Source organism: Delphinus delphis, chromosome 2 (assembly GCF_949987515.2).
Source record: "Delphinus delphis chromosome 2, mDelDel1.2, whole genome shotgun sequence".
NCBI lineage: Eukaryota > Metazoa > Chordata > Mammalia > Artiodactyla > Delphinidae > Delphinus > Delphinus delphis.
In genome coordinates, this window is record NC_082684.1 from 140,154,521 (window position 1) to 140,180,731 (window position 26,211).

Genomic DNA, 26,211 nt, shown 5'->3' on the forward strand with positions numbered 1-26,211 from the left:
AGTCTAAATATAAATCTAAGTTTACAAAAAAAGAAAAAAAACCCTAATAGTTTAAAAAGCTGATAGTTTAAAAAAGAGAGAGAGAGAGAGGAACATGGTAAGTGACACTACCAAGATCCAATGAGCCAAATCCCATCATTGTAAATATTATACAAATAACCCAGGTTTTTCACAAATAAATGGCTTGCTGGTAGAGGTGCAAAAGATGACACACAGATTAGAATCAGAATGACACACAACACCAGCAGCCATCAGGAAAACACAAAGAAAAACCACACCAGCGTACCAGTGCATACCCAGTAGGACACTACAGTAAAAGAGAGACAGGAAGGCATGTTGGCGAGGTTACGGAGAATTTGGAACCTTCACACACTGCTAGTGGTAATGTAAAATGGAGCAGCTGTTGTGGAAAACAATTTGGTAGTTCCTCAAAAGATTAAACAGCAATTCTACTCCTAGGCATATATCTAGGAAAAGTAAAAACATATGTCCACATAAACATTTGTATGTGAGTGTTCATAGCAGTTTTATTCATAATAGCCAAAAGGTGGAAACAACTCAAATGTCCATCAACTGACGAGTGGATGAATAAAATGTAGTTTAGCCATACAATGTAACTTTATTTGGCAATAAAAAGGCATTAAGCGTGATACATGCAACAATATGGAAACACTGTGCAAAGTGAAAGAAGCCCATCACAAAGGACCACAAACTGTATGATTCTATTTATATGAAGCATCCAGTATAGTCAAATCTATAGAGGCAGATAGGACTAGAGGTTGCAAAGGCTGAGGAAGGGAGAGGGGAACCTGGGGAATGACTGTTAATGGACACAGGGCTTATTGTAGGAGGGAAACAAATGTTCTAAAATTAGATTGTGGTAATGGCTGCACAATCTTGTGAATACACTAAAAAACGCTGAAATATAAATTTTAAATGGGCCAATTGTATGGTAGGCAAACTCCATCTCAATAAAGCTGTTTTTTAAAAAAGATAAACACCAACCACTACAGGCCTTGTTTGGACCCTGATATTAACAAAGTATAAAATGACATTTTTAATACAATGCAGGGGAGAATTTAACACAGACTGGGTATTAGATGTGATTAAAGAATTGCTTCTAATTTTGTTTGGTATTAGGGTGGATTTGCAGTTAGCCGGGGTTTTAATTATTTAAAAAAATTTTTTCATTGTCAGAAAAACATACTGAAGTACTGATAGGCGAAATGGTATGCCGTCTTGGATTTGCTTTCAATACTCCAGCCAAAAAAGGGGGTGGGTCAGGTCCAGGTTCTGGCTACATTATGCCTTGAATCATGATAGCTCTTCAACCTGCAAACTACATCTGCAGACAAAAATTCTGAGTATATTTTCTGGAATGTCAGGGATCTAGGTTTGAGCACCACCAGAACACTCTGGCCTAATCAAGAGACCCCCACGTCAGTCTGCAGGAAGGAACCTAAGAAACATCTAGGCAGCAGCCCCTTAGATGTTATGACTACTGTTAAGCAACTTCAGCGAAAAAAGGTCTGGTTGAGAGAAGAATGGAAGGCATCAATGTCACAAAAGAGGAAGCTGAGTCACAGAGAGGTCAAGTGACTTAGCTGAGGTCACAGGACTGGATGGGAGCAGGGAGCCTCTGACCTCCAGTCCAAGAGCAGACGCACGTGAACACAGGGCTGTTTCAGGCTCCCCCAGGAACACCCTTAAAATGATAACCAGGAAGCATCCTGAGGGGGCCACTGCTGTGAGCCTCTGGACAGCAGCTCCTATGCCATCAACAAAGGAGACCTTGCAAAGGTTATCAAAAGCACCCAAAGAGGGCCCCATGCCAAGCCCATACACAACGATGACTGCTACTAGAACACCAGAGGGCAGCATCCAGTGGCCAGGCTGGAATATGTTGGGTATTTATGGCAATAAAGTTCTGTGTGGCCACAAGCTGCCCTCAACTCAAACTGCAAACTAACCCTCCCATTCTTTGGAAGGCATTGAACCTCCCACTCTTCAGTAGGTACAGAAACAACTTCCAGAAGCTTGCACCAGAGGTGTGACCCCTGGTGTTGCCAGAGGCGATCTGGGGGGAGTTTAGTGTAAGGTATGTTCAAATAAGAAGTGAGTGTGTGGGTGTGCGTGCACGTGTGGGGTGTATTCTTTCCAGTAAATCGACAACGTGCACAGTGTCAGCAGGGATGCCTGCCAGCCGGCAGTTCAGCAGTTGCAGCTCGTTTGTGTTTTTGATTCCCAAACCCAAGTATGGAAGGCTCCTAAGCATCTGCGGCAGACATGCAAGTGAAATCTGTCGGCTTTCTCTGAGAAAATGGGTCAGATGGTCAAACCTGATTGGGAATTTTTCTCCTAATGAAGCAAGCTCTGACCAAGCAAAGTCCCTTGCACTGCCACCTTAAACATTCCCACCTTAAAAGGGCAGCCTCCAAACCCTCTGCCAGCCTTGTGCATATCATTTTTTCGGAGTGCAATGATAACAGATCTCCCGTTTTACTAAGACGGCAGACTAGTCAAAGTTCTCACACTCTGAGATCCATGGAAGGTTGAAATCAGCCAAGAGACTCTTCTCTCATGAGCTCTGCTTTCACTCTGGCCGAGTCAGTTGCATCTCTTCCCCCATCTATATTTATCTGGATTTGCTCCCCAATCTCGCTGCTGGCTGTATATCACATAATTATGTAATAAACCAATACAGCCCATAAACTGTTAAAATAGTCCAAAAGAGAGCTACTAAATGCTTCCTAATGGTAAATATTTACAAAAAGTTATTGAATTAGATATAAGCGAGACAAATGGAAAATACTGAAAGGAAAAAATAGTGAAAATTTAAGAACAGTCTGTCCTCAGAGTGCTTCATGATCATCTTTATATTCTCTTGCAGATGGTGTGGTTCATCCAACAAAGATAACGTGCAACCTTAACTAGGTGACCCACACCAGGGAAAAACATTGGTCCGGTATCAGAAGATTGGCAAATGAATGCTTAAACTGAAAGTTAAAATATAGGGTTTCAGAGAGGTAGTAGCGTAGATTCTTTACTTTAATTAACTTTGGGGGATTATCCAAGCAACAGTAAACCATGTTGATAGAGGGTTTTCCACTACTAATGGCTGCCGTTTTATTGAAAGGCAAATAATGTTTCAGGTGTTCTACATGCATAAATAGATTAGTTAAACTCTGACAAAAGTCCTTGGAAGAAAATATTCCAATATTCCAGTTTTTTATATATGGAACAGGAGGTTCAGCGATACTAAGTAAGTTGCCCACAATCATAGCCAACAACTTAAGCCTCCTCTGTGGGCTCCAGAGACCATGCTCTTAGCACCCTGGTCTCTCCAAGCTACCCTCTGATCAAAAGACGTACCATGTGATCAGTATTTGAGAACTTTCAGACAAAGAGAGGAATAAAATAACAGAAACACCCAATCAGATAATGGTAACAATGACCATAGTGGTGGCAGTCAATTTTTTAGAGATGCCAAGAGGCAGTGAAAAAGGGAAGGGGAATTTAATAAACACATCTAGAGGGAGAGGGATCTGGATTCAAATACAGCCATTCACTGAAAACTTCATTTTCTTATATAAATGTAAGCTGCTTCTATAAGTTATTCCAAAAGAGGCATTCTAAAGATGTTCCCCGGTCTGAAAATAAGTACACAAGTTCATGGGAGGCAGCCATGATTTGAGGAAAGGTTAACTGCTTCTCATCTGTCCCAGAACTGTCACCTAGTAGTCACACCACCACGGGCAACTCACCACCTCTCTAAGCTGGTCTTGTCACCTGAAAAGCAGATAGGATTCCTACCTAGGAATGGTTTTGCTCATATGAACCGAAAGCAATGGCTTGCCCCCTCATTCCTGGGGAATGAGGGCATCAATATGAACACACAAACAAAGCAGTGAAGAGCACATGTGGTGGAATAAAGGGGAGGGAAGGTACCGAGGTACAGCAAGGACGGTATCACCCAAAGGGCACTGGAACACCCAGGTTTCCTGACCCCAATCTTTATGCTCAACCACCAAATAAGTAACAATAACATCTCAAATTTGGTATCACATCAAGTTCTCCAAGTGTGGTCCCAAGACCAGCAGCATCAGTACTACCTGGGAACATGCTAGATGTGTCCATTTTCAGGCTTTGCCCCAAACCCACTGAATAAGAAGCTCTGGAGGTGAGGCCCAGTAGTATGTTTTAACAAGCCCTTTGGATGAGTCTGACACATGCTAAAGGTGGAGAACCACTGGCCCAGTGGGCCGAAAGCTCAAATGATGAAGTTGGATACATTGAATTTAAATCCAGACTCAAAGATGAAAACGTCTGTGACTTAGAGTATTGGTCAAGTCCTGGATAACTGAGGGGATGATGTAGGTGGAAGAAAGCACTGGATGAGTTGGAAAATAGTTACAGTGGCAAGAAGTGGAGAGTGAAGACAGCACGGGGAAAGCACAGGAAAGGGTTTGAGGGCCTCAGTCACACAGTAGTTCTGTGCTCCTGAACCAACCCCAATGCCCCTTAGTGTAAGGACAGGAAATCGTCCAGAGGCTCACTGACAGCTCCGGGCTAGATACATTCAGAGGTTCCTGGTTTGAAAGTTCTGGAGTCTGAAAGTCGTTAGGGAGAGAGACATCAACCTTAGGAGGCTGCTGCTAGGAGGAAACAGTGAAGGCACCACTGAGTGGTCATCACCACCCCAAACTGATGAGAGCGCGCCAGGCTGTCAGGGGCACGGGACAGAAGCCAACGATAGAGAAGCTAGTGCATGGGCAGTGGTGAGAAACAAAGCTGAAACGCTTGCTTCACCGTTAGTTTGAAAACAGAATCTACAGCCAAATTATTCTGACAAAAACGCACAGAACAACTCCAAAGGAGGAATATGTGTGTGAACAGATGCCAAGAGAAAAACTGACTTAAGACTTCCTACTGTGTCAAGAGCTTTGCTTGTTGACAGTAGAATTATCTTGAGTTTGTGGGGAAAAATTTCCAAGTCCACACTAAATTCTTCCTCAGAGATTCATACCCTGAGTTGCTGTGTTTTCTCAGTGAAATACTTTTGGGGAACATGCCAACAGGACGAGGGGGCTACGGTAATCTAGCAGGAGGGAGGTTTCCTCCACCTGCTAGCTCCCTGCCTGCCTGCACCCAACCACTGGACCATTTCTCCCTGTGACATACAGAGTCACGGAACCTTTCTGTCTGACCTCCGAGGCCTATTAATTTTGCCTTTACCACACGGTATATATCCAACCTCGGTGATCAAAACCTTTTATCACCTCACACACAGACTATTGCAACTGACTTTTTTAAAGACACGTTAACTGTGAAAACATATGAAATAAAAAGAACAGTATATACCTCAATTTATATACCTATCATCAAGGATAAATACATGTTACCATGTTGTCATATTTGCTTTATGATTGCTACCTCTCCTTCTGTTTGTAAAGAACAAATGACAGATTTAGCTCAAGTCCCACACCATCCTTCTTTCTCTCCCTAAGGGTCGTCATTTTCCTGAAGGTAATTTCCACACATATTTTATCATGTTCCTACATCTCCTTATATCTATAACACAATATATTCTGTTTCTCATTGTATTTTTAAATTCAACAGATTCACCTTCTAAAATATCTCGTTTTCTCTGTAAAGTACTTGGCTGTTTTCATACATTAAAATTTGTGCCCAACTGGGACTCCCCTGGTGGCTCAGTGGTTAAGAATCCACCTGCCAATACAGGGGATACGGGTTCGAGCTCTGGTCCAGGAAGATACCCACATGCCACGGAGCAACTAAGCCCGTGCGCTACAACTACTGAGCCTGCGCTCTACAGCCCGCGAACCACAACTACTGAGCCCGCCCGCCTAGAGCCGGTGCTCTGCAACAAGAGAAGCCACTGCAATGAGAAGCCTACGCACTGCAACGAAGAGTAGCCCCTGCTTGCCGCAACTAGAGAAAGCCCACGTGCAGCAGAAAAGACTAAATGCAGCCAAAAAAACAACAACAAAAAATTAATTAAAAAATTTGTGCCCATCTGAGAGACAGGAAATGCTATCTCCTTATTGATTTTGCATTCCGGATTGCTTATGAGGCTGAATATTTTTCCCTGTCTTTAGAAGTCAGTTGAATTTCCTCTTCTCTCAAGTGCCTATCTGTTATCTTGATCTTTTTTGCTTAGAAGGTGTTATTTCCTTTTTCATATTTTCTGGACATTAATTTGTTCTTGGTAGTATGCACTGCAAATATACAAGTTTCTTCTTTCATTCTGGGGCCTCACTCTTCATTTGGTAATGCCTTTTGTCTAGTATTTTAACTTGCATTAAGGCAAGTTCATCAACCTTTAGAACTCTTAACATCACCCTACATCAATAATGGAGTGTTTTAATTACTCTAGCTCTCTAAGAAATTGGGATAATTGTGTGAGTTCTCTATATATTTTCACACAAATACACATACACACACATATTTTTATTTTTCACAGTCCTACAGGTGAATACCATGGTTGTCTGGATCTAGGTGGTAATAAGCTGCCTTTATGTATTGATCTTTCTTCCAGAGACTTTCCTTTCTATTAATAGTTCTAATTAGTTTCTTCATAGACTGAGTGAATTATCTATGTAGATAAACCTATCACCTACAACTAATGACAGTTTCATTTTTCTAACCCTGAAATCATTTTTTTCTTTCCTTATTGTGTAATTTACTTATTATTTAATATCTGCCTCTCTGAACTAGAATATAAGTTCCATGAGGGCAGGAACGTTTGACTGTGTTTTACACTGCTGTATCCCTAATGTCTAGTGCCTACAGGTAGAAAGACATGTAATAAATTATTTATTGAACAATGAATTTTGCATTCCTGGAGAAACCAGTTACAAATTGCAGTTATGTATAAACACATGTCATGCTGGACTTTATTAATTTACAAATTTTAGGGAAGGCATCTATATTGAGTTTAAAAGTGTTACATGGTCTGTATACAATTTTGCTATATTAGCTCCAAGTTAAGGTGACCAGTTTGGAGGTTTTCTTTTTTCTTTTTCCTCTTTCTGTTCTCTGAAATAACCTGAGCCTACTTTTTGTTTTGCTGTTTTTCCATTGGTATATTTTAAACCGCTAAGACTATTTCTTTCAAGATCATAGATCCATCCAGATTTTCTAAGTATCCATTTTTGTCTAGATTTTAAATATTTTGGCTTCAAGTTTTCATTTCATTCTCTTATGATGTTTAAACTCCCTATCTGAGGTTCTGTCCCCATTACTAATAATGTTTATTTTTGCCTTTTTCTTCTTTTGTTTCACTTGATCAAACTTCCCAGAAATTTACATATTTTATTAATTTTTTCAAAGAAGCAGTGTTGGGTGTTGCTGATTCTATGATTTCTATTTCATTACTTTCTCTTGACTAAAACATTTTCTTTCTTCTATTTTGATCTTGTTTTATTTATCACTCCCTGAGGGAAGTATTTTCAATTATTCCACTAAAAGCATGTATCTGAAATTCTCCTTGTAATACTGCCTGTTTTTCCTTTTTATATTTTAAGGTAATGTTAGATGCATACAGGCTCACACCCTGGCGCATTAGCCTTCTATCTTCATAACAACCTTCTTTGTCTCTACTTATGCTTTGTTTGCCTTACAGTCTATTTTTTGTGACACTGCGTATAGCTTCTCTAGCTTTGATTTAACCAGTTTCTTGGTACACCATTTTATGCCTTTAAACTTTCCTGTGTCCTTAAACTTTAAGTATGTCTTATAGAAATACTATAGAGCTGAACTTTTAAAAAATTTCATCCAATGACAACCTCTGTCTATTAACTGGTAAGTTTGATTTACTTATATTTGCTATGATGCCTAAGATATTTAGAAGTATTTCTCAGATCTTATTTTGTACATTCTATTTACTGTACTTTTTCTGGCTTTGTTTCTGTAAACCACCTTGTACAACTCCTACTGTATTGGCCAAGTTGTTGGTATCACTTCTCCATTACCACCCCGCTCCCCATGACACACACACACACACAATCTGGTATGGAAGTTCTACAATCTATTTCTATTCTTTTAGGCTAGCAATATTTGCCCAACATTTTATTATGAAAAAAATCTCAAACTCACAAAAGTTTAAAAGAATTATAGAGTGAACATTCTATACCCATCACCTAGAGCTATCTAAAATTTTATCACATATACTTGATTTAAGGTCTAAAGTTTATCAGTGTATCTAATATTCTTTGATACAATAAGCCATAGAAGGCTTTGATCACTTCTTTTAAAAGTGAAGTATAGTCGATTAAATTATGTAAATTTCAGGTATACGACAGAGTACACCTTAAAATTTTTAAGTTTACAATTTTTAAAGATTGTACTCCATTTACAGTTATTATTAAAGACTGGCTATGTTCCCTGTGCTGTACCATATATCCTTGTAGCTTATTTATTACACACATAGTATCAATAGTTTGTACCTCTTAATCCCCTACCCCATCTTGACTCTGATCACTATGTAAAGTTTTCTACCAGGTTTTTAAAGGGCCTGAAGTTAGTCATTATTTTAATAGGTTTCATTGTTGTTGTTGTTTTAAGAGCTAATTCTTCAGATTTACCTTCTATTTTGCCAAATTCTTCTGTCAACATTGCTTCTTGCACTATATTATTGCCACATTTCTTGAAACAATTCACAGTAGTCCCCAAAGCCTGCAACTTTTGGAATCCTAAATAGATTCCAACCATCCTGCTTTCAAAGTATAGTTAAAGGTTAGACCTTGTTGAAATTACAGGCACGTGTTGGCTCTCCAAAATAACAATTTCCTATGCTTATCGTCAAGTAGACTGTAGCCTCAAAAACAGCAAAGAATTAATCTACAATATCCCTTGTATCTTCCCTACACCTGGCACAACAGAGCACACATATAAAGTCCTCAGTGAGGTACCACATGGCATGCTTTCTGCAAGCATTTTCTGAACACAGGAGAGCATAAAGAATACATATGGTTACTAGATTGTGTTGGTTATACTTTATGCTCCCATCAAATGATAAAATCTCCCTCCCTGGGACTCTTTGGAGATGACCTGAAGAAAAGTGTCATGTATGTAAAGCACATCAGATAGGATTTGGGAGAACTGGCTGTTTCCTGGCTTCCAGCTTCCCTGGATCTGTTCTTTATTTCTGTCCCTATCTCTCTTGCACTTATTTTCCCCACCTGCAGAGCAGATGGGGGACACTAAATAATCCTTAAATCCCTGAAAACTCTGAAAATCTTTTAGTCTCTGCTTTAAATTTTTCTAAATAAAGACCTTTACTAAAGTGGTACTGAGTATAGAAATCATTAAAGGGTCTAAAGAAAGGTGAAAAAAATTCTCATAAAAAGGTCCGTAACAACTACCGTATGATCTAGCAATCCCAGTCATCGGTGTATATCCAAAGAACTTGAAATCACTGTCTTGAAGAAATAACTGCACACCCATGTTCACTGCACCGTTATTCACAATAGCCAAGATATGGAAACAACTTAAATGTCCTTTGATGGATGAACAGATGAAGAAAATGCGTGGCAGATATATACAATGGAATATCATTTTGCCATAAGAAAAAAGGAAACCCTGCCATTTGTGACAACACAGTTGAACCTGGAGGGCTATATGCTAAGTGACATAAGCCAGACAATGACCAATCTATATGGTCTCACTTACATGCAGAATTTTTTTTTTTAAGCCATTTTCACAGAAACAGAAAATAGAATGGTGGTTTCCAGGGTCAAGGTAGGGGAGAGGTGAAAAGGGTAATGTAGGTCAAAGAGTACAAATGTTTCAGTTCTAAGAAGAATAAGAATCTAACACACAGCACGGTAACTATAGTTAATAATATGGTATCGTGTACTTAAAAATTGCCAAGTAGTTAAGCATTCTGACCACACACACACACACACACACACACACACACACACACACACATTAACTATGTACGGTGACGGATGTGTTATTTTGATCTTACTAATCGTTCTATACGTATACATATATCAAATCATCAAGCAGTATACTTTAAAAATACATTAATTGTAGTTGTCAATTATTCGTCAATAAAGTTTTTTTTAAAAAGGTCCGTAGTATGCTGACTTTGAGCACAGTGCTGAACAAGTTTTCAAAAAATTAAAAGAAATAGAGTCATTAAACATACTTCCATGTACCTCACCCTTAAGCTATGTGACTAAAATCTCTGCCTGGCTTTATCTTCAACCAGGCTCTGTGGCAAAGTCCAACTTTTTTTTTTTTTTCCCCAAATGAATTGTTCAAAGCCAATAGTATATATGAAAGCTAGATGGGGAAAAACAAAGGCTGGCAGACACAGCCCAGCCACAGTCACCAGGGACAGCCCAGGGATATTATCGCTGAACAGTCTCAGACTATCCAACATACAATCAGGGAAATGTGACCTTGCTGTTTTAATTAAGAGGAGACGAATATCCTCAGGAAGTTCTACCTGTCGTGTACGTGCAATAATATACACAATTAAACATCTACATGAAATGAAAATCCCTCATTACCTAGACTAGATTTGGTCTAATTAAAGAGAAAATCAAATTCATATGGAAAAATAATTGCTACCAGGCACAATAAGCTTGTTTTAATCTGGAATCTGAGTGAGGATACACATACACTAGGGGCATGAGCTCCATACCATAATCTCAGAAACAAGAAAACTGAACAATTGCTTAACTTTGACGGCCTCACATTAAGAGAAGGAACATCTTTAATGGAGTGTAGGTGTGCAGCATTCGATAGCGCATAAATCGCAGGAGACAGTGTAAGAGCAATACCAGTGCTCTCACGCTGTCTGTAATCCCTACACAAGCAGTCGGTGGTGTAACAGTATTCGCTGTGATGTAGTTGTCACAACCAGTGACATAGCAAAGAGACCAAAGAACCTTGCGATCACATTTTAAAGTACTTTCTTAATCTTGCTGCATATTGGGAGACCAGTGAAAGAGGCAACTTTGCCCTCCAAGTAGGAATCTGTTTGTAAATCCCAGTGTAAGGAGTCAGAAGCTACCTGCAGAAAAATTCTATGTCACTGTGAACAAGCCACATCTCCTCTCTCTGCTTCTTCTTCCACATCTGTAGCTTAAAATATACTGCTTTCTCAATTCACAAGGGGGGCCCTGGGAATTATCTGTCCAAAAGCTCTAAAGAAAAGGCATGAATGAAATGACCATGGTAGCCTCATTTTTGGCACCCAGTGAATGGCTACATGTGGATCACCTTCTCATCAGGGCCAGATAGGCTCACAGTTACAAAAGCCTGAAACTAAACATTGTATTTTAAAAATTTTGGTTCATAAATCTTCTCTTCATTTTCTCCTATGCTTCATCAGTCACTCAAAGAAACAAACAAAATATGTTTCCTCCCTCCAGGGCTTAATAATTCTTGGTGTTATCAATTTCCATGGCCATAATCCACAGGTTTATGACACAAAATGTATCTGAGGGACCAACTGGGAGGTTAGAATGTGGCAAGGTGAAACTAGTAAAAGCTTGTGTGCATGTGGTTTTCTGAAAGGCATCTGGGGTGTCAGGACAGACAAAGGCAAGCTTCCGTGACTCCTGCAGGAAGGAAGCCAGACCAACTGGGTAGAAGTGGCCCTGAGGAACACTTGGCCATATGACCCGTTTGGAGAACACAGAACAAAGTCAATGACAGGACCTGCTCAGAGCCAGTCTCAGTCTCAAGGTCACTGTACAGAATACTGTAGGACAAAGCACCACTTTAGAAAGGCTCCCCAGGATTCATTAACACAAGGGTAGAGGGTTTTTTTAGTAACAACTCAGTTTAGACCCAACAGCGTGCAGCCCAGGCATTCTCTGCCACTAGGAGAGAAGTCAGATTTCCTTTTTACCTTAGGGCACATGCTGGTCCCAACTATTTTCCACCAAAGTGAAAGTGAGGTCAAGGGCCAAATAAGCATTTTATTCTCTCCTCTCAACACACCCAGACACAATACAACAGATGACCTACTCTATGCATCTCACGTCGGCATATTCTACAGAAAAGCTGATGCCCACCCACCCCAGCTGGCATTCCTGTCAGGTCCCCACTACAAGCTGCACTCTAGGTGAGAGCATGGTATTGACCAGGTTAAGACTTTCTGCGGTGATTTTTTTTTGGCTCAGCCAAATGTTTCATCTGATCTAAGAAACAGCAGAAGAGAGAAAAGAAAAGGTGGGGGAAAACAGATAAAGGAAAGAAATGTTATCTAGACAAAATCCTTGGAAAGCCCAGACCAAACAGAGGGGAAAATGAACTCTGACGAACAGCAGCCTCCGTATGGCTGGGCTTGTCTGCTGGGCATTTCTAGGAAAACCAACCCGAAGGCCCACATTCGGAGGAGCCATGACGAATCTGGAGGGTTAGCTTTCTCTTGAACCCATAAGTATTGAGCCACAAAAATTACCCTCATCATTTTATAAAAGAGAACCAAAGACCAGATGGAAGAGTAGAGCCAGTATTAATGTACGTACCACACTTGCAGAGCACTGAAGATTTCATAAGATTATAGTAAATAATGTGAAGCTCTCTCTTTTATACTCTGTTGTAATATTGGAGGCTTAAAAAGATATTAAACATGACAAAATTTGGTCCCATTCCCATAGGAATATCCCAAGGAGCAGGGGTTTCAGAAGATGGGGGAAGTGAGTTTCTCAAGTCCAGAAATACCCTGGACAACACCTTGGAGGGATGCCACAGACCCACTGGTCCAGTGGAAACCACATCCTGCCCGAACACTGGAGCAAGTCATCTTCAGTCATCCCAGCCCTGAATTTCCAGGCCCCTTGCTTTCCCCGAGACTCACAAATTTCATCACAGATTGAATCGAGTAAAAGCTAACAATCTCACAATTTACTGAAACCAGGCTGTACACACATTGCATAGCTAGCTCAAATATAAACAGTGAAGAGAAAAGAAGGCTAAAAAGAAAAACAAAAGGTCATTTACTCTAAGAATCCAGGCTTGTGTTTATGTTCCACATGAGGTCCAAACTGAATCTGGGCTTGAAATCCACCAAACTCACAAGCTTTCTCGAAGGAGACAGGGTGGGAGCCATTCAGGATATCATCCCGAGCCTGCAACACAAGAGGAAGCAAAAAGCATCAGGAGCTTGGAAGGAACAACACATTCTCTCCATTGCCATGTTCCTGCATCCCAGCGTACCCTCTCTGTGGAACAAGGGGAAACATGCCAGCCAAGCCAGAGTGAGGCATTCAAGACACTGTGAGTGATCGTAGCACAGCAGAATTAAGGCAGGGACTTCCCTGATGGCGCAATGGTTAAGAATCCGTCTGCCAGTGCAGGGGACACAGGTTCAATCCCTGGTCCAAGAAGATCCCACATGCTGCAGAGTAACCGATCCTGCAAGCCACAACTACTGGAGCCCGCGTGCCTAGAGCCGGTGCTCCGCAACAAGAGAAGTCACTGCAATGAGTGGTCCGCACACCGCAACGAAGAGTAGCCCCCACTCGCCGCAACTACAGAAAGCCTGTGCACAGCAATGAAGACCCAACGCAGCCAAAAATAAATAAATAAATTTATTTAAACAAACAAACAAAAAATGAATGAAGGCAAAGGGAAAACAAGTCCTTGCCCCAAACTGCCTATAGATGGAAGGCATCAGCAATGCCCAGTATATTAAAACTGAAGCTTGAGTGTAATCTAGGGAGGTCGAAGTGATCATGAAAAATACAGAGGCAAAGGGAAATCCTTGTATAATGACCAGATTCATAGAAGGGGAAACAGAAATGCAATATATTTTTTATGACCCTAAATGATAAAGCTAACAAAAAAATTATCTAGAAGTAAAATCAACCCAATTCCCATCCCAAAATATATAGAGAGAACAGACAAGAACTCAATACTGCAGACATTTGGGGAAAATGATCAGCAAATGCACAGTCCTGGAATCAGGAACCCACTGCACCTGAAGTCCTGAAGTTCCCATTTCCTGACCCCTCACTGCTGTTGCTATTTATTCCTTTTCTTTGTCTTTCCTTTCTCCAGTTAAATGACTCCTAGAGCACTCTCAGATGGACACTCTAACCTATGGCCCTGAGCCTTAAACCAACAACCATTTTCTTATTGCCCTGATATCTCCCTCCCTTCTGGCCTCCCAGCCTATCTCCTCCCAGCCCTCCTTCCATGCACTAACTCAGGGGTCAGCAAACTTTTCCTGTAAAAGACCAGAGAGTGAATAATCTACACCTCTGGGCCATGTGGTGTCTGTCACAACTACTGAACTCTGCTGTTGGAACATGACAGCTGCCATGGACAACACGTAGACAATTATGTGATACAGAAGGGGATTTACCAACGTGCAATACATAAATGAATGAGATGTGGTTTCAATAAAACTTTATTTATAAACACAGGTGACGCTGTGGATGCATTTTGCTGACCCCCCCCCCATTATTTCTATAAGCTGATAGGCAGATAAATAAAAGGAGAGGAAAGGGAAAGGAAGAATGAAAGAAGTGAGAGTGAGAGAGAGACAGACAGAGAGACAGAGAGACAGAGGGAGGAAGATGTTTTCCTTGAGCCAAAAGAAACCTTTGGGACTGTCTAGTGCAAAGCCCACATCTTACATACTGAGTAACTGCAACTCAGATAATTTGAATGACTCGCCTGAGTTTAAACAATTAGTTAATGGTAAAAACATAAAAGGTTACTGAGAGAGTAGTAGCTTTCAGTTAATAAGAAGTACTGATTTTCTGACCAATAACCATCCTTGTATTCTAATGCGAGGTACGAAAGCTGTAGTGCGTGTGAAGTGATGAGCCAGGTAAGTGCTGTGAAGCCAAGCAGAGAGAGGCAGTAGTCGCCATGAGGACCCCACCTGGGAGGCAAACAAAGGCCCACCTCTGGATGGCCAGCTCACAGTGGACACCAACCTGTACCACAACCCAACCCGACTGGAAAGTGCGTGTCACAGACACGGCGAGAGCCGGAGCCCAGCTCCTGCCCACCACGAGCCACAGCCAGAGCTTCCGGAAAGCTCACCAACCTCAGCATCTGAGTATTCAATACTGTACCTGAACATAGAGCAAGTTCAGCTGCACAGGGTCTCTCGAGTCCACATTCTGATCAGAGTAAAAGAACTTCCGTCTAAGCAGCAATGTTTCATTTTCATCTACTCCTTGTTCTCTGAACGTTCGGCTGTGATCCAGCCAATTTACTGCAACACAAGACGACATATGAAAGAACTGTGTCGATTCTTCCTCTTAGTTCAAGGGGATTAACCCATACAGCAGTGTGATGCAGACGTGGATTTCTAGGATGCTGATATCCAGTTATAGTTACTTCTTAGATTAGATCTGAGCTTTTTAACTTTGCAAAGTAACTGCACATGTACCACATGACACATGAAAAAGCAGATGAGGGAGAAATCCGCAGCAATTCCTCACTTAGTAAAGCCCCAGAATGAATCCATGTGCCTTCCTTGGGGTGGTGGGATAAGGAAAACAGTGCTTTATGCCAAGACAGTCAAGTTTGCATTTCCTTTTAAGTCAAGGCTGGTCTTTAGTCTGATCAGGTGAAATAATTTATAAACTCTATGCATAATGAGTTACTACCTCTGATCTTAAGTAGAAAAGAGGAGGAAAATGAAAGTAATTGGGGCAAGGAGAGGACAGGCCATTAAGGGGTCGGGGAGGGTAGAACCTTGCCCATGGCACACCTGGAATCTCACTCATTTAGGAAACACTTCCCTGATACCTAGGTGCAAAGGGATGGATCACTCCTCTGCACTTCCCACAGCTCTCATTCCTACGCTCCTCCCCGGGCCTAACACACACATTGTGAGCAAGTATTTATTAGAAGCCTCAACTTTGGCACAGGGAATGTGTTGGATGGACCTCATCTCCCACAGTACCTGGAAGAGCAACATGCACAGTATAAAAATCCTCAGGATTTGTCTACTAAGGTCTCATTTGGAAAGAAGTATGCGACTGTAAATCAAATGAGGCGAGAGAGAAAGAGAGAATGGAGAAAGGGTCAGAGGAAATGAAAACCCCACGGAAGATCAATAAACCTAATGCCAAGGATGACATCTTCCCAATGCAGCACTGAGAGAAAGAACAGTGAAGGGAAGAGGCTGGGACGGTCTGAGTGAAATGTGCATGAAGTAAGATCCTTGGGGGTGGGGTGGTGTCAGGCGGTCAGGTGCACAAAGCACAGGTCTGGGGGACACATGGGGTATATATACTGGCTTTTCTGTATATTATTAGCTCTGTAGCCGTAGAAAAGGACCTTCCTACGATAGAATTATATTACTGTTTCATAACCCCTAAGGAAATAATGGATCTAAGTAATGATCATCAATGGCTGTTAACACCACAAAAAAGGAAACAACCAAATTCAACTTCCTAATGGAAGTACACAACACCACATAGGAGTCTTTATTTTTAAACACACATACATACATACACATACACACACACACACACACACACACACACACACACACACACACACACACACCTGATCAAGCCTCCAGATCTCAGGAATTAAAAGGGACAGATGAACATGTTACATGACACCACAGGTCATCTAACAAAATCCAGGATGTAGAAACTTCTATACAAGTAACAATCTGGTTTCTTCCCCTCAAAAATTATAAGGCAAAAATAAAACAGATGGAGGGAAACTCTTGAGACTAAAAGAGTTAAACAACCTATCATCCAATCTTATTTGGACCTTCATTTAAACAAACTGTTACAAAAAAATTCTTTAGACAGCAATGGAGAAGATGGGAACACAACGTGTATATTTCACCTTAAGAGATTACTTTTGAGATGTGAAATGGTATTATCATCCCTTTTTTTTTTTCCCCTTAAGGGTCTATATCTTTTAGTGACACAGGCCAACATGTTTGTAGATGAAATAAAACAAAGGCACAACCACACACTCCTGTCCTGGGTCATACAGACGATGGGAGAGGAGTGAGGCTTGGCTGACCATGTGCCCGCATTACACCTCCTCTTCAGACACTCACGGTCATCATCCGTGTGAAGCTTGGCCTTCAACTTCTCCATCTTCCTCTCGTCTCGTAACAGCGTCCTGTCTTTTTTTAATGTACCCGTTCCTTCTTCTTTCTTTTCTTCAATTGTTTCTTGGATTAAAGAGTATTCTTCATAGTTTGTAATTCCTAAAATTATCAATTAGGTTATTATAATGGTCAGTGATTACATTGCTATCAACTCCTTTCATCCTGGGGCCTATAATACTCCAAGGAGTCCCTGGGGGCAAAAGATAGGAAAGAAGCCTTGCCAAGATGAAGGTCAGGGTCACCCAGGGAGCACACATCAAGGAACTGGCCACAAAGGAGGATCTTTGGCTAGTTAAGTCACACTCAAATGTCACGTTCAAGTCTCCTGACTAAGTTTTGAGTAATAAGAACAAAGTAGAGATCATACAGAGGAAGGCAAGACAATGTCAAGCAAGCAGTGTCTGAAGGAGCTGGGCTTCCTTTACATGATGAGGAAACTAAGACAGGCAAGGCCACTTTCTGAAGGTATTCAAGAGGCTTCACATAGAAAGGAGAGACAGACTTGTTCTGAGGAGACTAACAGAAGCTAGGAGGAAAAAAGATGCCTAAGAATTTACAGGCTGTCCCCACGAGTCTTCAGGAGACATCCTGGGTATCAGTGATGCTGACACAGAATCACAGCCGTGGGCAGGAGACTGAATTATATGGTTTTGAAACATTACTTTCAATTGAAAACTCCTATTGTTTTTGAAATAAAAGCTCTCACTTGTGACTCAGTGAGAAGTTCAAGTGTTGACAACACCAGTGAGTGGGTTTGCAAATCAGGAAAATGAACACACTCTCTTGGGACTGGGCCAAAGTCAATGTGTTACAATATATTCAAAATTGCCTAGATACCCAAAGGGGGTGGAAAAAACGAAGAGGCATATTATTAAAAACAAAACAAAATCCAGAAGCTCTGCATGTGTACCCTTACCTATCCTGCTGCAAATAGTAACCAGGAGCTCCCCAACAGTCTTGGAATCATCCACCATCACTGTTTTCACAGATCCATCCAGCATCCGAATTTTCTGAGGTCTCTGTTTTTTTTTATATTCCAAAATATCCTACAGCAAAATCATACAAACATCTCACACTGCGTGGGAAATGAGGTAATAAACTTGGACACTTTTCTTTAAAGAATGACTTTTCCCGAGCACCCTCTGATTTCCTCCTTCTAAGTTTTCATGAGATTTTGGCCACTAATACAGAATCTCCAGTGTGATAAACTGCTTTCATAAAGTTTTCTTTAAACTCTGATAGTAAAATTGCACCTCAAAAGGTCCTACTTATAGTTCAGAGTTACTGAAAACTAACCTCTGTAAAGTGAAAGTAGCATACGTCCTCCTGAAAGGCTGAGAACGGTCTGCTGTAATGAGAATTAGCAGAGGAAAATTCCTACTTGTTTTTTAAAAAGTTTGTAGTGTGCTTCTTCAATGACCTCTTACATAGTTATAAGCAATTTTTAATATATATGTCATGAAGGACATAAGTAATACCCCCATAATTCTTCACAGTAGTGGTGCATCACAGTAAAAGTGGTTTTCTGCCAATAATGGCAAGACCAAACAGGCGTAATAAGTTTGAGAGTTATGTCTAAATAAGAGACTCTCCTTTTACTACACTTCATAAAAAGAGAACTATGGGAGGGAAAATTAATGGCAACTCATACTTTGCTCCTGCTTATGGAGTACTCACCAATCCGATGTGTCTATTCCGTAAACCAAAACCCGATATATTTCAGGGGTTAAGCTAATATTGTGTTAGTTTCAGGTGTACAGCAAAGTGATTCAGTGTTTATATATATATATATATTAGATTATTTTCCATTATAGGCTGTTACAAGATACTGAATATAGTTCCCTGTTAACACTTTTTTATTCATTATTTTTTTCCTACTTCCATAACACAATTTTTTATTGTTACTGTTATTAAACTCATATCTAATGTGAACTTTTTATAAAAGCAAAACACTGATTAATATTTAATTTCTGGCTACCTTTAGGATTATATTTTTGTTCTCTCTCTATGCTTACTTTCTATCACCAGTCACCAGGGTACTTCCTACATACTTACAGGAAGATGCTATGTTTCTAACTACCAAGTCCAACAATGGTATGTAGAAACAGCTTAAAATCATTACCTCATGCTGCTTTAATTACTTTGTGGAGTTTCAAGAATTTGGACTTCTGATATTTTCTATCACTAACCTGGACGGCCTTTACGAAGTATATTACATCAAAACTACTAATAAAGTGCCCTTGTGGGCTTCCCTGGTGGTGCAGTGGTTGAGAGTCCGCCTGTCGATGCAGGGGACACGGGTTCGTGCCCCGGTCCGGGAAGATCCCACATGCCGCGAAGCGGCTGGGCCCGTGAGCCATGGCCGCTGAGCCTGCGCGTCCGGAGCCTGTGCTCCGCAACGGGAGAGGCCGCAACACTGAGAGGCCCACGTACCGCAAAAAAAAAAAAAAAAAAAAAAAGAATAAAGTGCCCTTGAATCAAAATAGTTGTTGAATCTCTCTTTTTCTTTGAAGCATAATCATGTTAGCTTCTATGGAAGGCCTAGGGACAAAGTGATGAAAAAAATAAAAAAAAGATCAACAGCATACCCCATTTCGCAACATGTAGTAATCCAGTGTTCTGCCTGCTTCCAGCCAAATTCCTTTCCTGGGGTCTTCATCTGAGAGAAACAGCCCATAGTCAGAAGCTGGAGGGAAAACAGAAAGAAAAATAAAAAACAAAGTGATGATGACGCCATCACTGACTTCCAGGCTCTTGAGTCTTCTGACTTGGCAAGGGGTTCTCCTTCACTAGAGAAATACTTCATTCTGACAACATGGGCAGCCGCTGGGACTAAAGCAGATGGGGAGGAATGAGAGTTGAGCTGCAAAACCAACACCCACATACAGGGGTCATGTTTCTTAAAACAAGTGGGCAGCAGTCGTGTCTAAAATTTAGGGAAACGCCGAGAACAAAGCGGTCCAAATTTCCTTCTAACTGAATTGGGCTTTGTTCCCTATCACATGCTGTAAAAGCCAGGCCAAGAACCCAGGAAGAATGGTAAGACAGCTGTGGAGAAACTATGCACATAATCACTCAAGCCAAGGCCGCTTAAGCAAAGAGGGGCCGATGGAGCCTTGACACTTGGAATAATCCCTCCATCACCCCCACACAGCACTACAAAATAAAAGGAAGAGTTCCGTGTGAGACGAAGTCGCTGCTCCCCATGCCACCAAATTATGAGTACAGTTGGAGAGTTAAACCCTGTGTTCTTCACAGAAATCCTTTAATCCGACCCAGGAAGTATAAGCGGGTGGAGGAAGGAGGAAAGCAGTATCGTTTCCTGTCTCAAGACTTCTTTCTTCCTAAATGTGATTCAAGGAAACCTCAGAGACCCAGATGAGGGCCAGAGCTCCTGTTGTTTCTTAGAAAAACAATTTCAAGATCTGTAAAGGTTTGTATCTTCACCAGAGTTTTACAGCAATCCAACCCAAACAAAGTTTTAAAAATCTGGGAATAAACAGTAACAGAAAAGTAAAAACACCAGATATGACTGGACAACCAGATCTTGAGTAAGGTTGGGAATGTGGGCAAACTTTATTCTGATTTTTGGGTAATCTAGAAATAACAGTGTTTTGAATAATATAGATATTGCTTTTGGACCAAAAGATTCGTGCTTTTGTGAGTAACAGATCTTTTCAAGAAGACCCAGGCCTAACAATGCTATCTTTGAACGTTTGATTTTTATGATTCCAATTTTTTAAGGAAAGTTTTATTCCATTTTCACACTAAAGGCTTATTAATTTAGGAGTAACCCCAATTTCTCAAGCATTAAATACTAAATAAAAGAAGGAAATGTAGAGAGAAGACAAAGGGAAACGGAAAATAAAATTGTATGAATGACTCTTGTTTAAACTCAGATTAACAGTGGTCAGTGGTTCAACCAAACATTAAACACAACACGTATCAGAAATATTTTTTTTAAGGTTTAAGACAAAGATGATAAAGCCCCTGCAAAGTACTTGAAATATATGGCTTGCCCTGGGTCCTGATGGCTGTTCCAGTCTTCTTCAGGCTGCTAGCAGTGGAAAGTTTTCAGGCATGCGAAACAGCGCTCAGGATATACAAAAGCGGTAACTGTCAGAGCAGCTTCATCTGTACTCTATGGGGCTTTATAACAAAAAGTGACTTGTAAACAGAGCGCAATGCTGATGTATGGAAGGGTCATGACAATGAGGATGGCTCGCTGGCAGCTGTGATCATTGTCGTTACAAGTCTCACACAGGAGGCAAGTAATGTCCAGGATAAGAAGACATTTCATTTGAAACATACACACCTGTGTACCACTCAGAGCCTCCGTTTCCTTAACTACTAAGGGAAAAACATACAAACACATTTCAAGCAGCCAGTAAATAACCAATGGCCTACCTTGGCCAGTTTGTGCCTCGGGTACCCGTTCCCGAATGACTCGACATGCGTCGTACACCGCCGTCGATGGTTCAAACTGCATGGTCTTCACCACGTTGCAGTGGCGGACACAGATCTTTAAGGACAGGGCCACCATTTTTCCAGATGACTTGAGGACTCTCACTTAGAATGTCTGGGGAACACAAACGAACAAACCGTGATGTTCGTGATAACTGTCCAGTAGAAAAAAAACGTTAGAGTCTGAATCAGCTTTAAAAATCGAAAGAAGATAAAATGGCAATTAAAGAGAAGGCTCCGGATAAAAACACAAGTTAAAAAATAACTTTTGAAAATTTGAGAATAGGACATCAGCAGTCGTGGAGTTACCATTATCATAGGGTGGCAAGGAGAGCCCCTTGGAAGGAGGGAACCACAGGAGTTCACCAAGGCTCCTTCCTCAAGGCTGCTCCCTACTTGGGGTTTCCCCAGGGAGAGTGGCATTTCCCAGGTGAGTGTCCTCCAGGTGAGAGGCTGAGTGTCCTGGGCGCCCACTGCTGTCTCCTGACGATGGCTGTCAGCACCCTCAGTTGAGGGGCTCCCTCCCCAGCAGCTCCTGGGCACAGGGAAGAGGCACCTCTGCCCTCTGGGGTGCTTCTCACAGCCAAACTCCACCACATCTTGTACCAGAAGACCTGGCTTGGAGGCCCAGCCCCATCGCCAGGAGACAGCCAACTGGCCACTCTGCTTCCGTTTCCTTGCAATCAAGGAGCCATACGCTGCTATCTGCCCTTCATAATTCACAGAAGAACTGAATCCTGAGGGGACCTCAGTGCCAGGCCAAGGCACAGCCATCACTAATGAGGCCAGAGCGGCTTATCTTAAACACCCGGTGTGCCAGGCAGCTTCAGACTCCTCAGGGGTCTCAAAGTGAAGAAAATGCCAATTTAGTTGTTCTTTCATTCAGACAAATGCCTGGGATATTTTGCTTCTTATCCAGTTCAATGGCTTTAAAAATAGATAGGTGCTTAGGCTGGGTTTGAATTATTTTGTAAAAGCCTTCTTTTTACATTTTAAGTCCAGTCATTTAATGCATTTTCTGAGTTGGTGGCTTCTGGGTGATTTCAACTACCTGCTCCATTCCTTGGCCAGAAACTTACCCCCCAACTCAGGCCAGCCTCTATATCAATGCACGCCTTGGACACAAGAGGGAGGCATCTTCCCTGCACCTGAGAAGCCAACACAGACCTACCCAGCTCACTGTCATCCTGGAAACCAAAATAAGGCACTTCACAGTGAGTACCTTACTAGAATCCTAGAGCTGCATGGATAACAAATCCCCAGGAGTTTCAATCTCACACTCCTTTCTCGTCTTTTATTAGAGAATCTACACGTAGTAAACCAGGACCACAGCTCCCTCTGGGAATGCAAGTGCTAAGAAGCAATCAGGTGGCCACAGGCAGAGAGGGCAGCAGGCTGACCAGGGGTGGGAGCCTCTAAGGCGTTGCTTCTCAGCAAGCCTCACTAACCACTGGCTTCCTAACATCCAGCGACTACAGTCACTTGGATACAGAGGACAGTTTTCAACAGATGCTCTGGTATCCATGGGCAAGGTGTGTACACACTCTCATGCAGCAACCATTTACGCTGTCCAACTGTAAAGTCATTCTGACCTCTGCTTAGCTTCCACATAAATCTGGCCCATGAAAACATGAAAATATTTCTTATTTGAGAAATGTCAAGATACACTTCTCCACAAACAATAGCAGTATTCACTGACAATCTGCCCTAAACAGAATTAATTTACTACAGCCTGGGCAGTGACTAGATTGAGTTGTTCAAAATATCTGATGATTTTCCATCTACAAGATTGAGGTCTTGTAAAGCCACATACGTAGGCATCCCTCGGGGATGTCGTGGGTTTGGTTCCAGACCACCACGATAAAGTGCATATCGAAATGGAGTGAGTCGCACGAATTTTTGGGTTTCCCGGTGCATATAAAAGTCATGTTTACACCATACTATGGTCTGTTAAGTGTGCAATACCATGATGTCTAAAAAAAACCAAATACATATACATTATCAGAATATACTTTATTGCTAAAAAATGCTAACCATCCTCTGAGCGATCAGCAAGGCGTAACGGTTTTGCTGGTGGAGGGCCATGCTGACTGACCAGGGTAGTAATGGTTAAAAATGGGGGTGGCTGTGGCCATTACTTAAGACAGCAACGTCTTGTGCCGTATTGATCGACTCTTCCTTTCACAAAGGATTTCTCTATAGCATTTTTGATTTCCTTCCAGAACTTTTCCTCTGCATTCACAACTTGACTGTTGGGGGCATGAGGTCTAGCTTTCAGCCTGTCTTGGCTTCCTCACTAACTAAATCATTTCTAGCTTTGACTTAAAGTGAGAAACGTGTGACTCTTCCACTTACTTGACCACTTAAGAGGACACCGTTGGTTTATTAATTGGCTTATTTCAATACTGTTGTTTCTCAGGGAATAGAGAGGCCTGAGGAGAGGGAGAGAGATGTGGGAACGGCTGGTCAGTCAGAACACATATTTGTCAGTTAAGTTTCCTGTCTCGTGTACAGGTGTGGTTCAGGGCTCCCCAAAACAATTACAATAGTAACATCACAAATATAATAATGAAGAAGTTTCAAATATTGCAAGGGCTACCAAAACGGGTCACAGAGACATGAAGTGAGCAAATGCTGTTGGAAAGATGGCGATACTGATAGACTCGTCTGAGTCAGGGTTGCCACAAACCTTCAATTTGTTAAAAAACAAAAAACAAAAAAACACAGTCGCTGCAAAGCACAGTAAAGCAAAGTGCAATGAAACAAGGTATGCCTGTAAAATGCTCTACCCAACTCTTTTTAATAGGCATATTTAACCAACCAACTCTCCAATTTGAAGAAATCAAACTGTACGGTATCACTTATACGTGGAATCTAAAAAATAATACAAATGAATGTATATGCAAAACAGAATCAGACTCACATATAAAGAAAACAAACTTGTGATTACCAAAGGGGGAGGGACAAATTAGGGGTATGAGACTAAAAGATACAAACTATTATGTACAAAATAAACAACCAACAAGGATATACTGTGTAGCACGGGGAATTACAGCCATTATCTTATAACCTATAACCTACAGCCATAACCTACAATGGAGTATCACCTGCAAAAATACTGAATCACTATGCTGTATAGCTAAAACTAAAATATCGTAAATCAACTATACTTCAATAAAAATACAAATATAAACTCTAGGGATAAACTGACAAATTTGCTGGGGTGTAAATCACTCCATGGGTTAGTTTTTCCCCTGCAGCTGGTGACAACTGTGGGGTTTCCTGAAATGGTGAGATCCATGAGCATAGCTGGTGATAACAGTCGGTGGGAAACTTGATGACATCATGGGTGCTGTTTACACAACACAGCAGAGAGAGTGAAATGGTTAGTATCTTCCATCCCCTGAGAATAGGAAGTAGTCCAGTATAAGTATCCCTGCATGAAAGCGTCCCTTCCCAGGCTAGTAACTGGACTTTCTGAAGAGCAAATGAATGGTCCCTGTAGCCAACCAGAGAAAGACTCAATCGCCGGGAAAGGCAGAGCCACGACACGGGGCCGAGAGCAGAAATGCGCAGCAGGACAGACCACACGGGAGAGCTCAGACGGAAGTAGAAGACACAGAGGGGAGCGAGGAGACATGGGCAAATTGAGGAACGGGAGGCTGCAGGACAGAGGGTGCAGAATCAATGAGCAACACGGGAAAGAAGCCCAGAACATGGGGAAGCGGAAGACAAGAAGAGAAGCAGGAAAGTATGACAGGGAAGGAACATTTCTATCCAAAACAACTGGAAAAATGAAGAAGCCATTGACTGAGGGGGAGGAAGCTGCTGGAGGCACAGGTCTGGGGTGAAAAGTTGCTAAGGAATTCCTCTGGGATGTGTTCAGCGAGAGGTGGAGCAGAGTCAAACACAAAACTGGAGATACGCTGCGGGGTGCGGGAGTGTCGCCATGTTCAAGTCTTTGGGGCTAGAAAGACCATCTAGGGAGTGAGCACGAGAGGGAAGAGACCTGAGGTCTGGGTCCTGGAACAATGTTCTAGAATCAGGACAAGAAGGAACCCGCAAGGAGACCTAGTGGTAGGGGAGGGAGGAACATGGAGAGAGGGTGGGACCAGAGGGAAAGTGCCTCAAGCAGGAGGGAGAGATCACGTGTGTCAAATGCTAATCACAGTTCAGGAAGAGGGGTGCTGAGACAGGACAGCGGAATCTGGCTGCTTGGAGGTCTCTGGCAGCTGGTAAAAGAGCGGGGGTAAGGCCAGAGCAGCAGGTCTATGAGACAAGTGAGGAGGGGGGCTGGCCCAACAAGTACAGAGGCCTGATGGAAGGGGTGGCGGAACAGGCGGTAGCTCTGATTTACGCTTTGAAGGCTTTTTATCCAGAAACAATTCACCACATGGATGCTGCAACCTCCCTTTCTAGCCAGCATCTATACAGACCTGGTTTCCCCTTATTACGGCCCTTGGGGGCAGGCCCAGGACAGCTAAGTGTCCTTGCTGGAGGCAGGTGCCTCGCCACACAATGCCGCTGCCCGTGTGTGTGAGTGCAGGGGGGAGGAGAGGGTGAGTCTTGGTTCAAGCAAAGGGCGCTGGACTAGGAGTGTGTGGTCCAGGTTCAGTCCCAGCCTGTCGATGCCTTGGACCTTCTCTCTCTGCTTT

General features: G+C 41.9%; 1 protein-coding gene across 1 annotated transcript in view; it reads right to left on the minus strand.

Annotated features, from left to right (window-relative positions):
• Nucleotides 1-26,211, minus strand: part of TLN2 (talin 2) — a 450,837-nt gene that overhangs the window by 178,179 nt on the left and 246,447 nt on the right. The window contains exons 4-9 of the mRNA XM_060005857.1: nt 21,500-21,671; nt 19,681-19,778; nt 18,009-18,138; nt 17,039-17,191; nt 15,078-15,220; nt 12,991-13,118 (exon numbers count right to left, since the gene is read on the minus strand). Of these exons, the coding sequence (XP_059861840.1) occupies nt 12,991-13,118; nt 15,078-15,220; nt 17,039-17,191; nt 18,009-18,138; nt 19,681-19,778; nt 21,500-21,635 (788 nt within the window). The 5' untranslated portion in view covers nt 21,636-21,671. The remainder of the gene's footprint in view (nt 1-12,990; nt 13,119-15,077; nt 15,221-17,038; nt 17,192-18,008; nt 18,139-19,680; nt 19,779-21,499; nt 21,672-26,211) is intronic.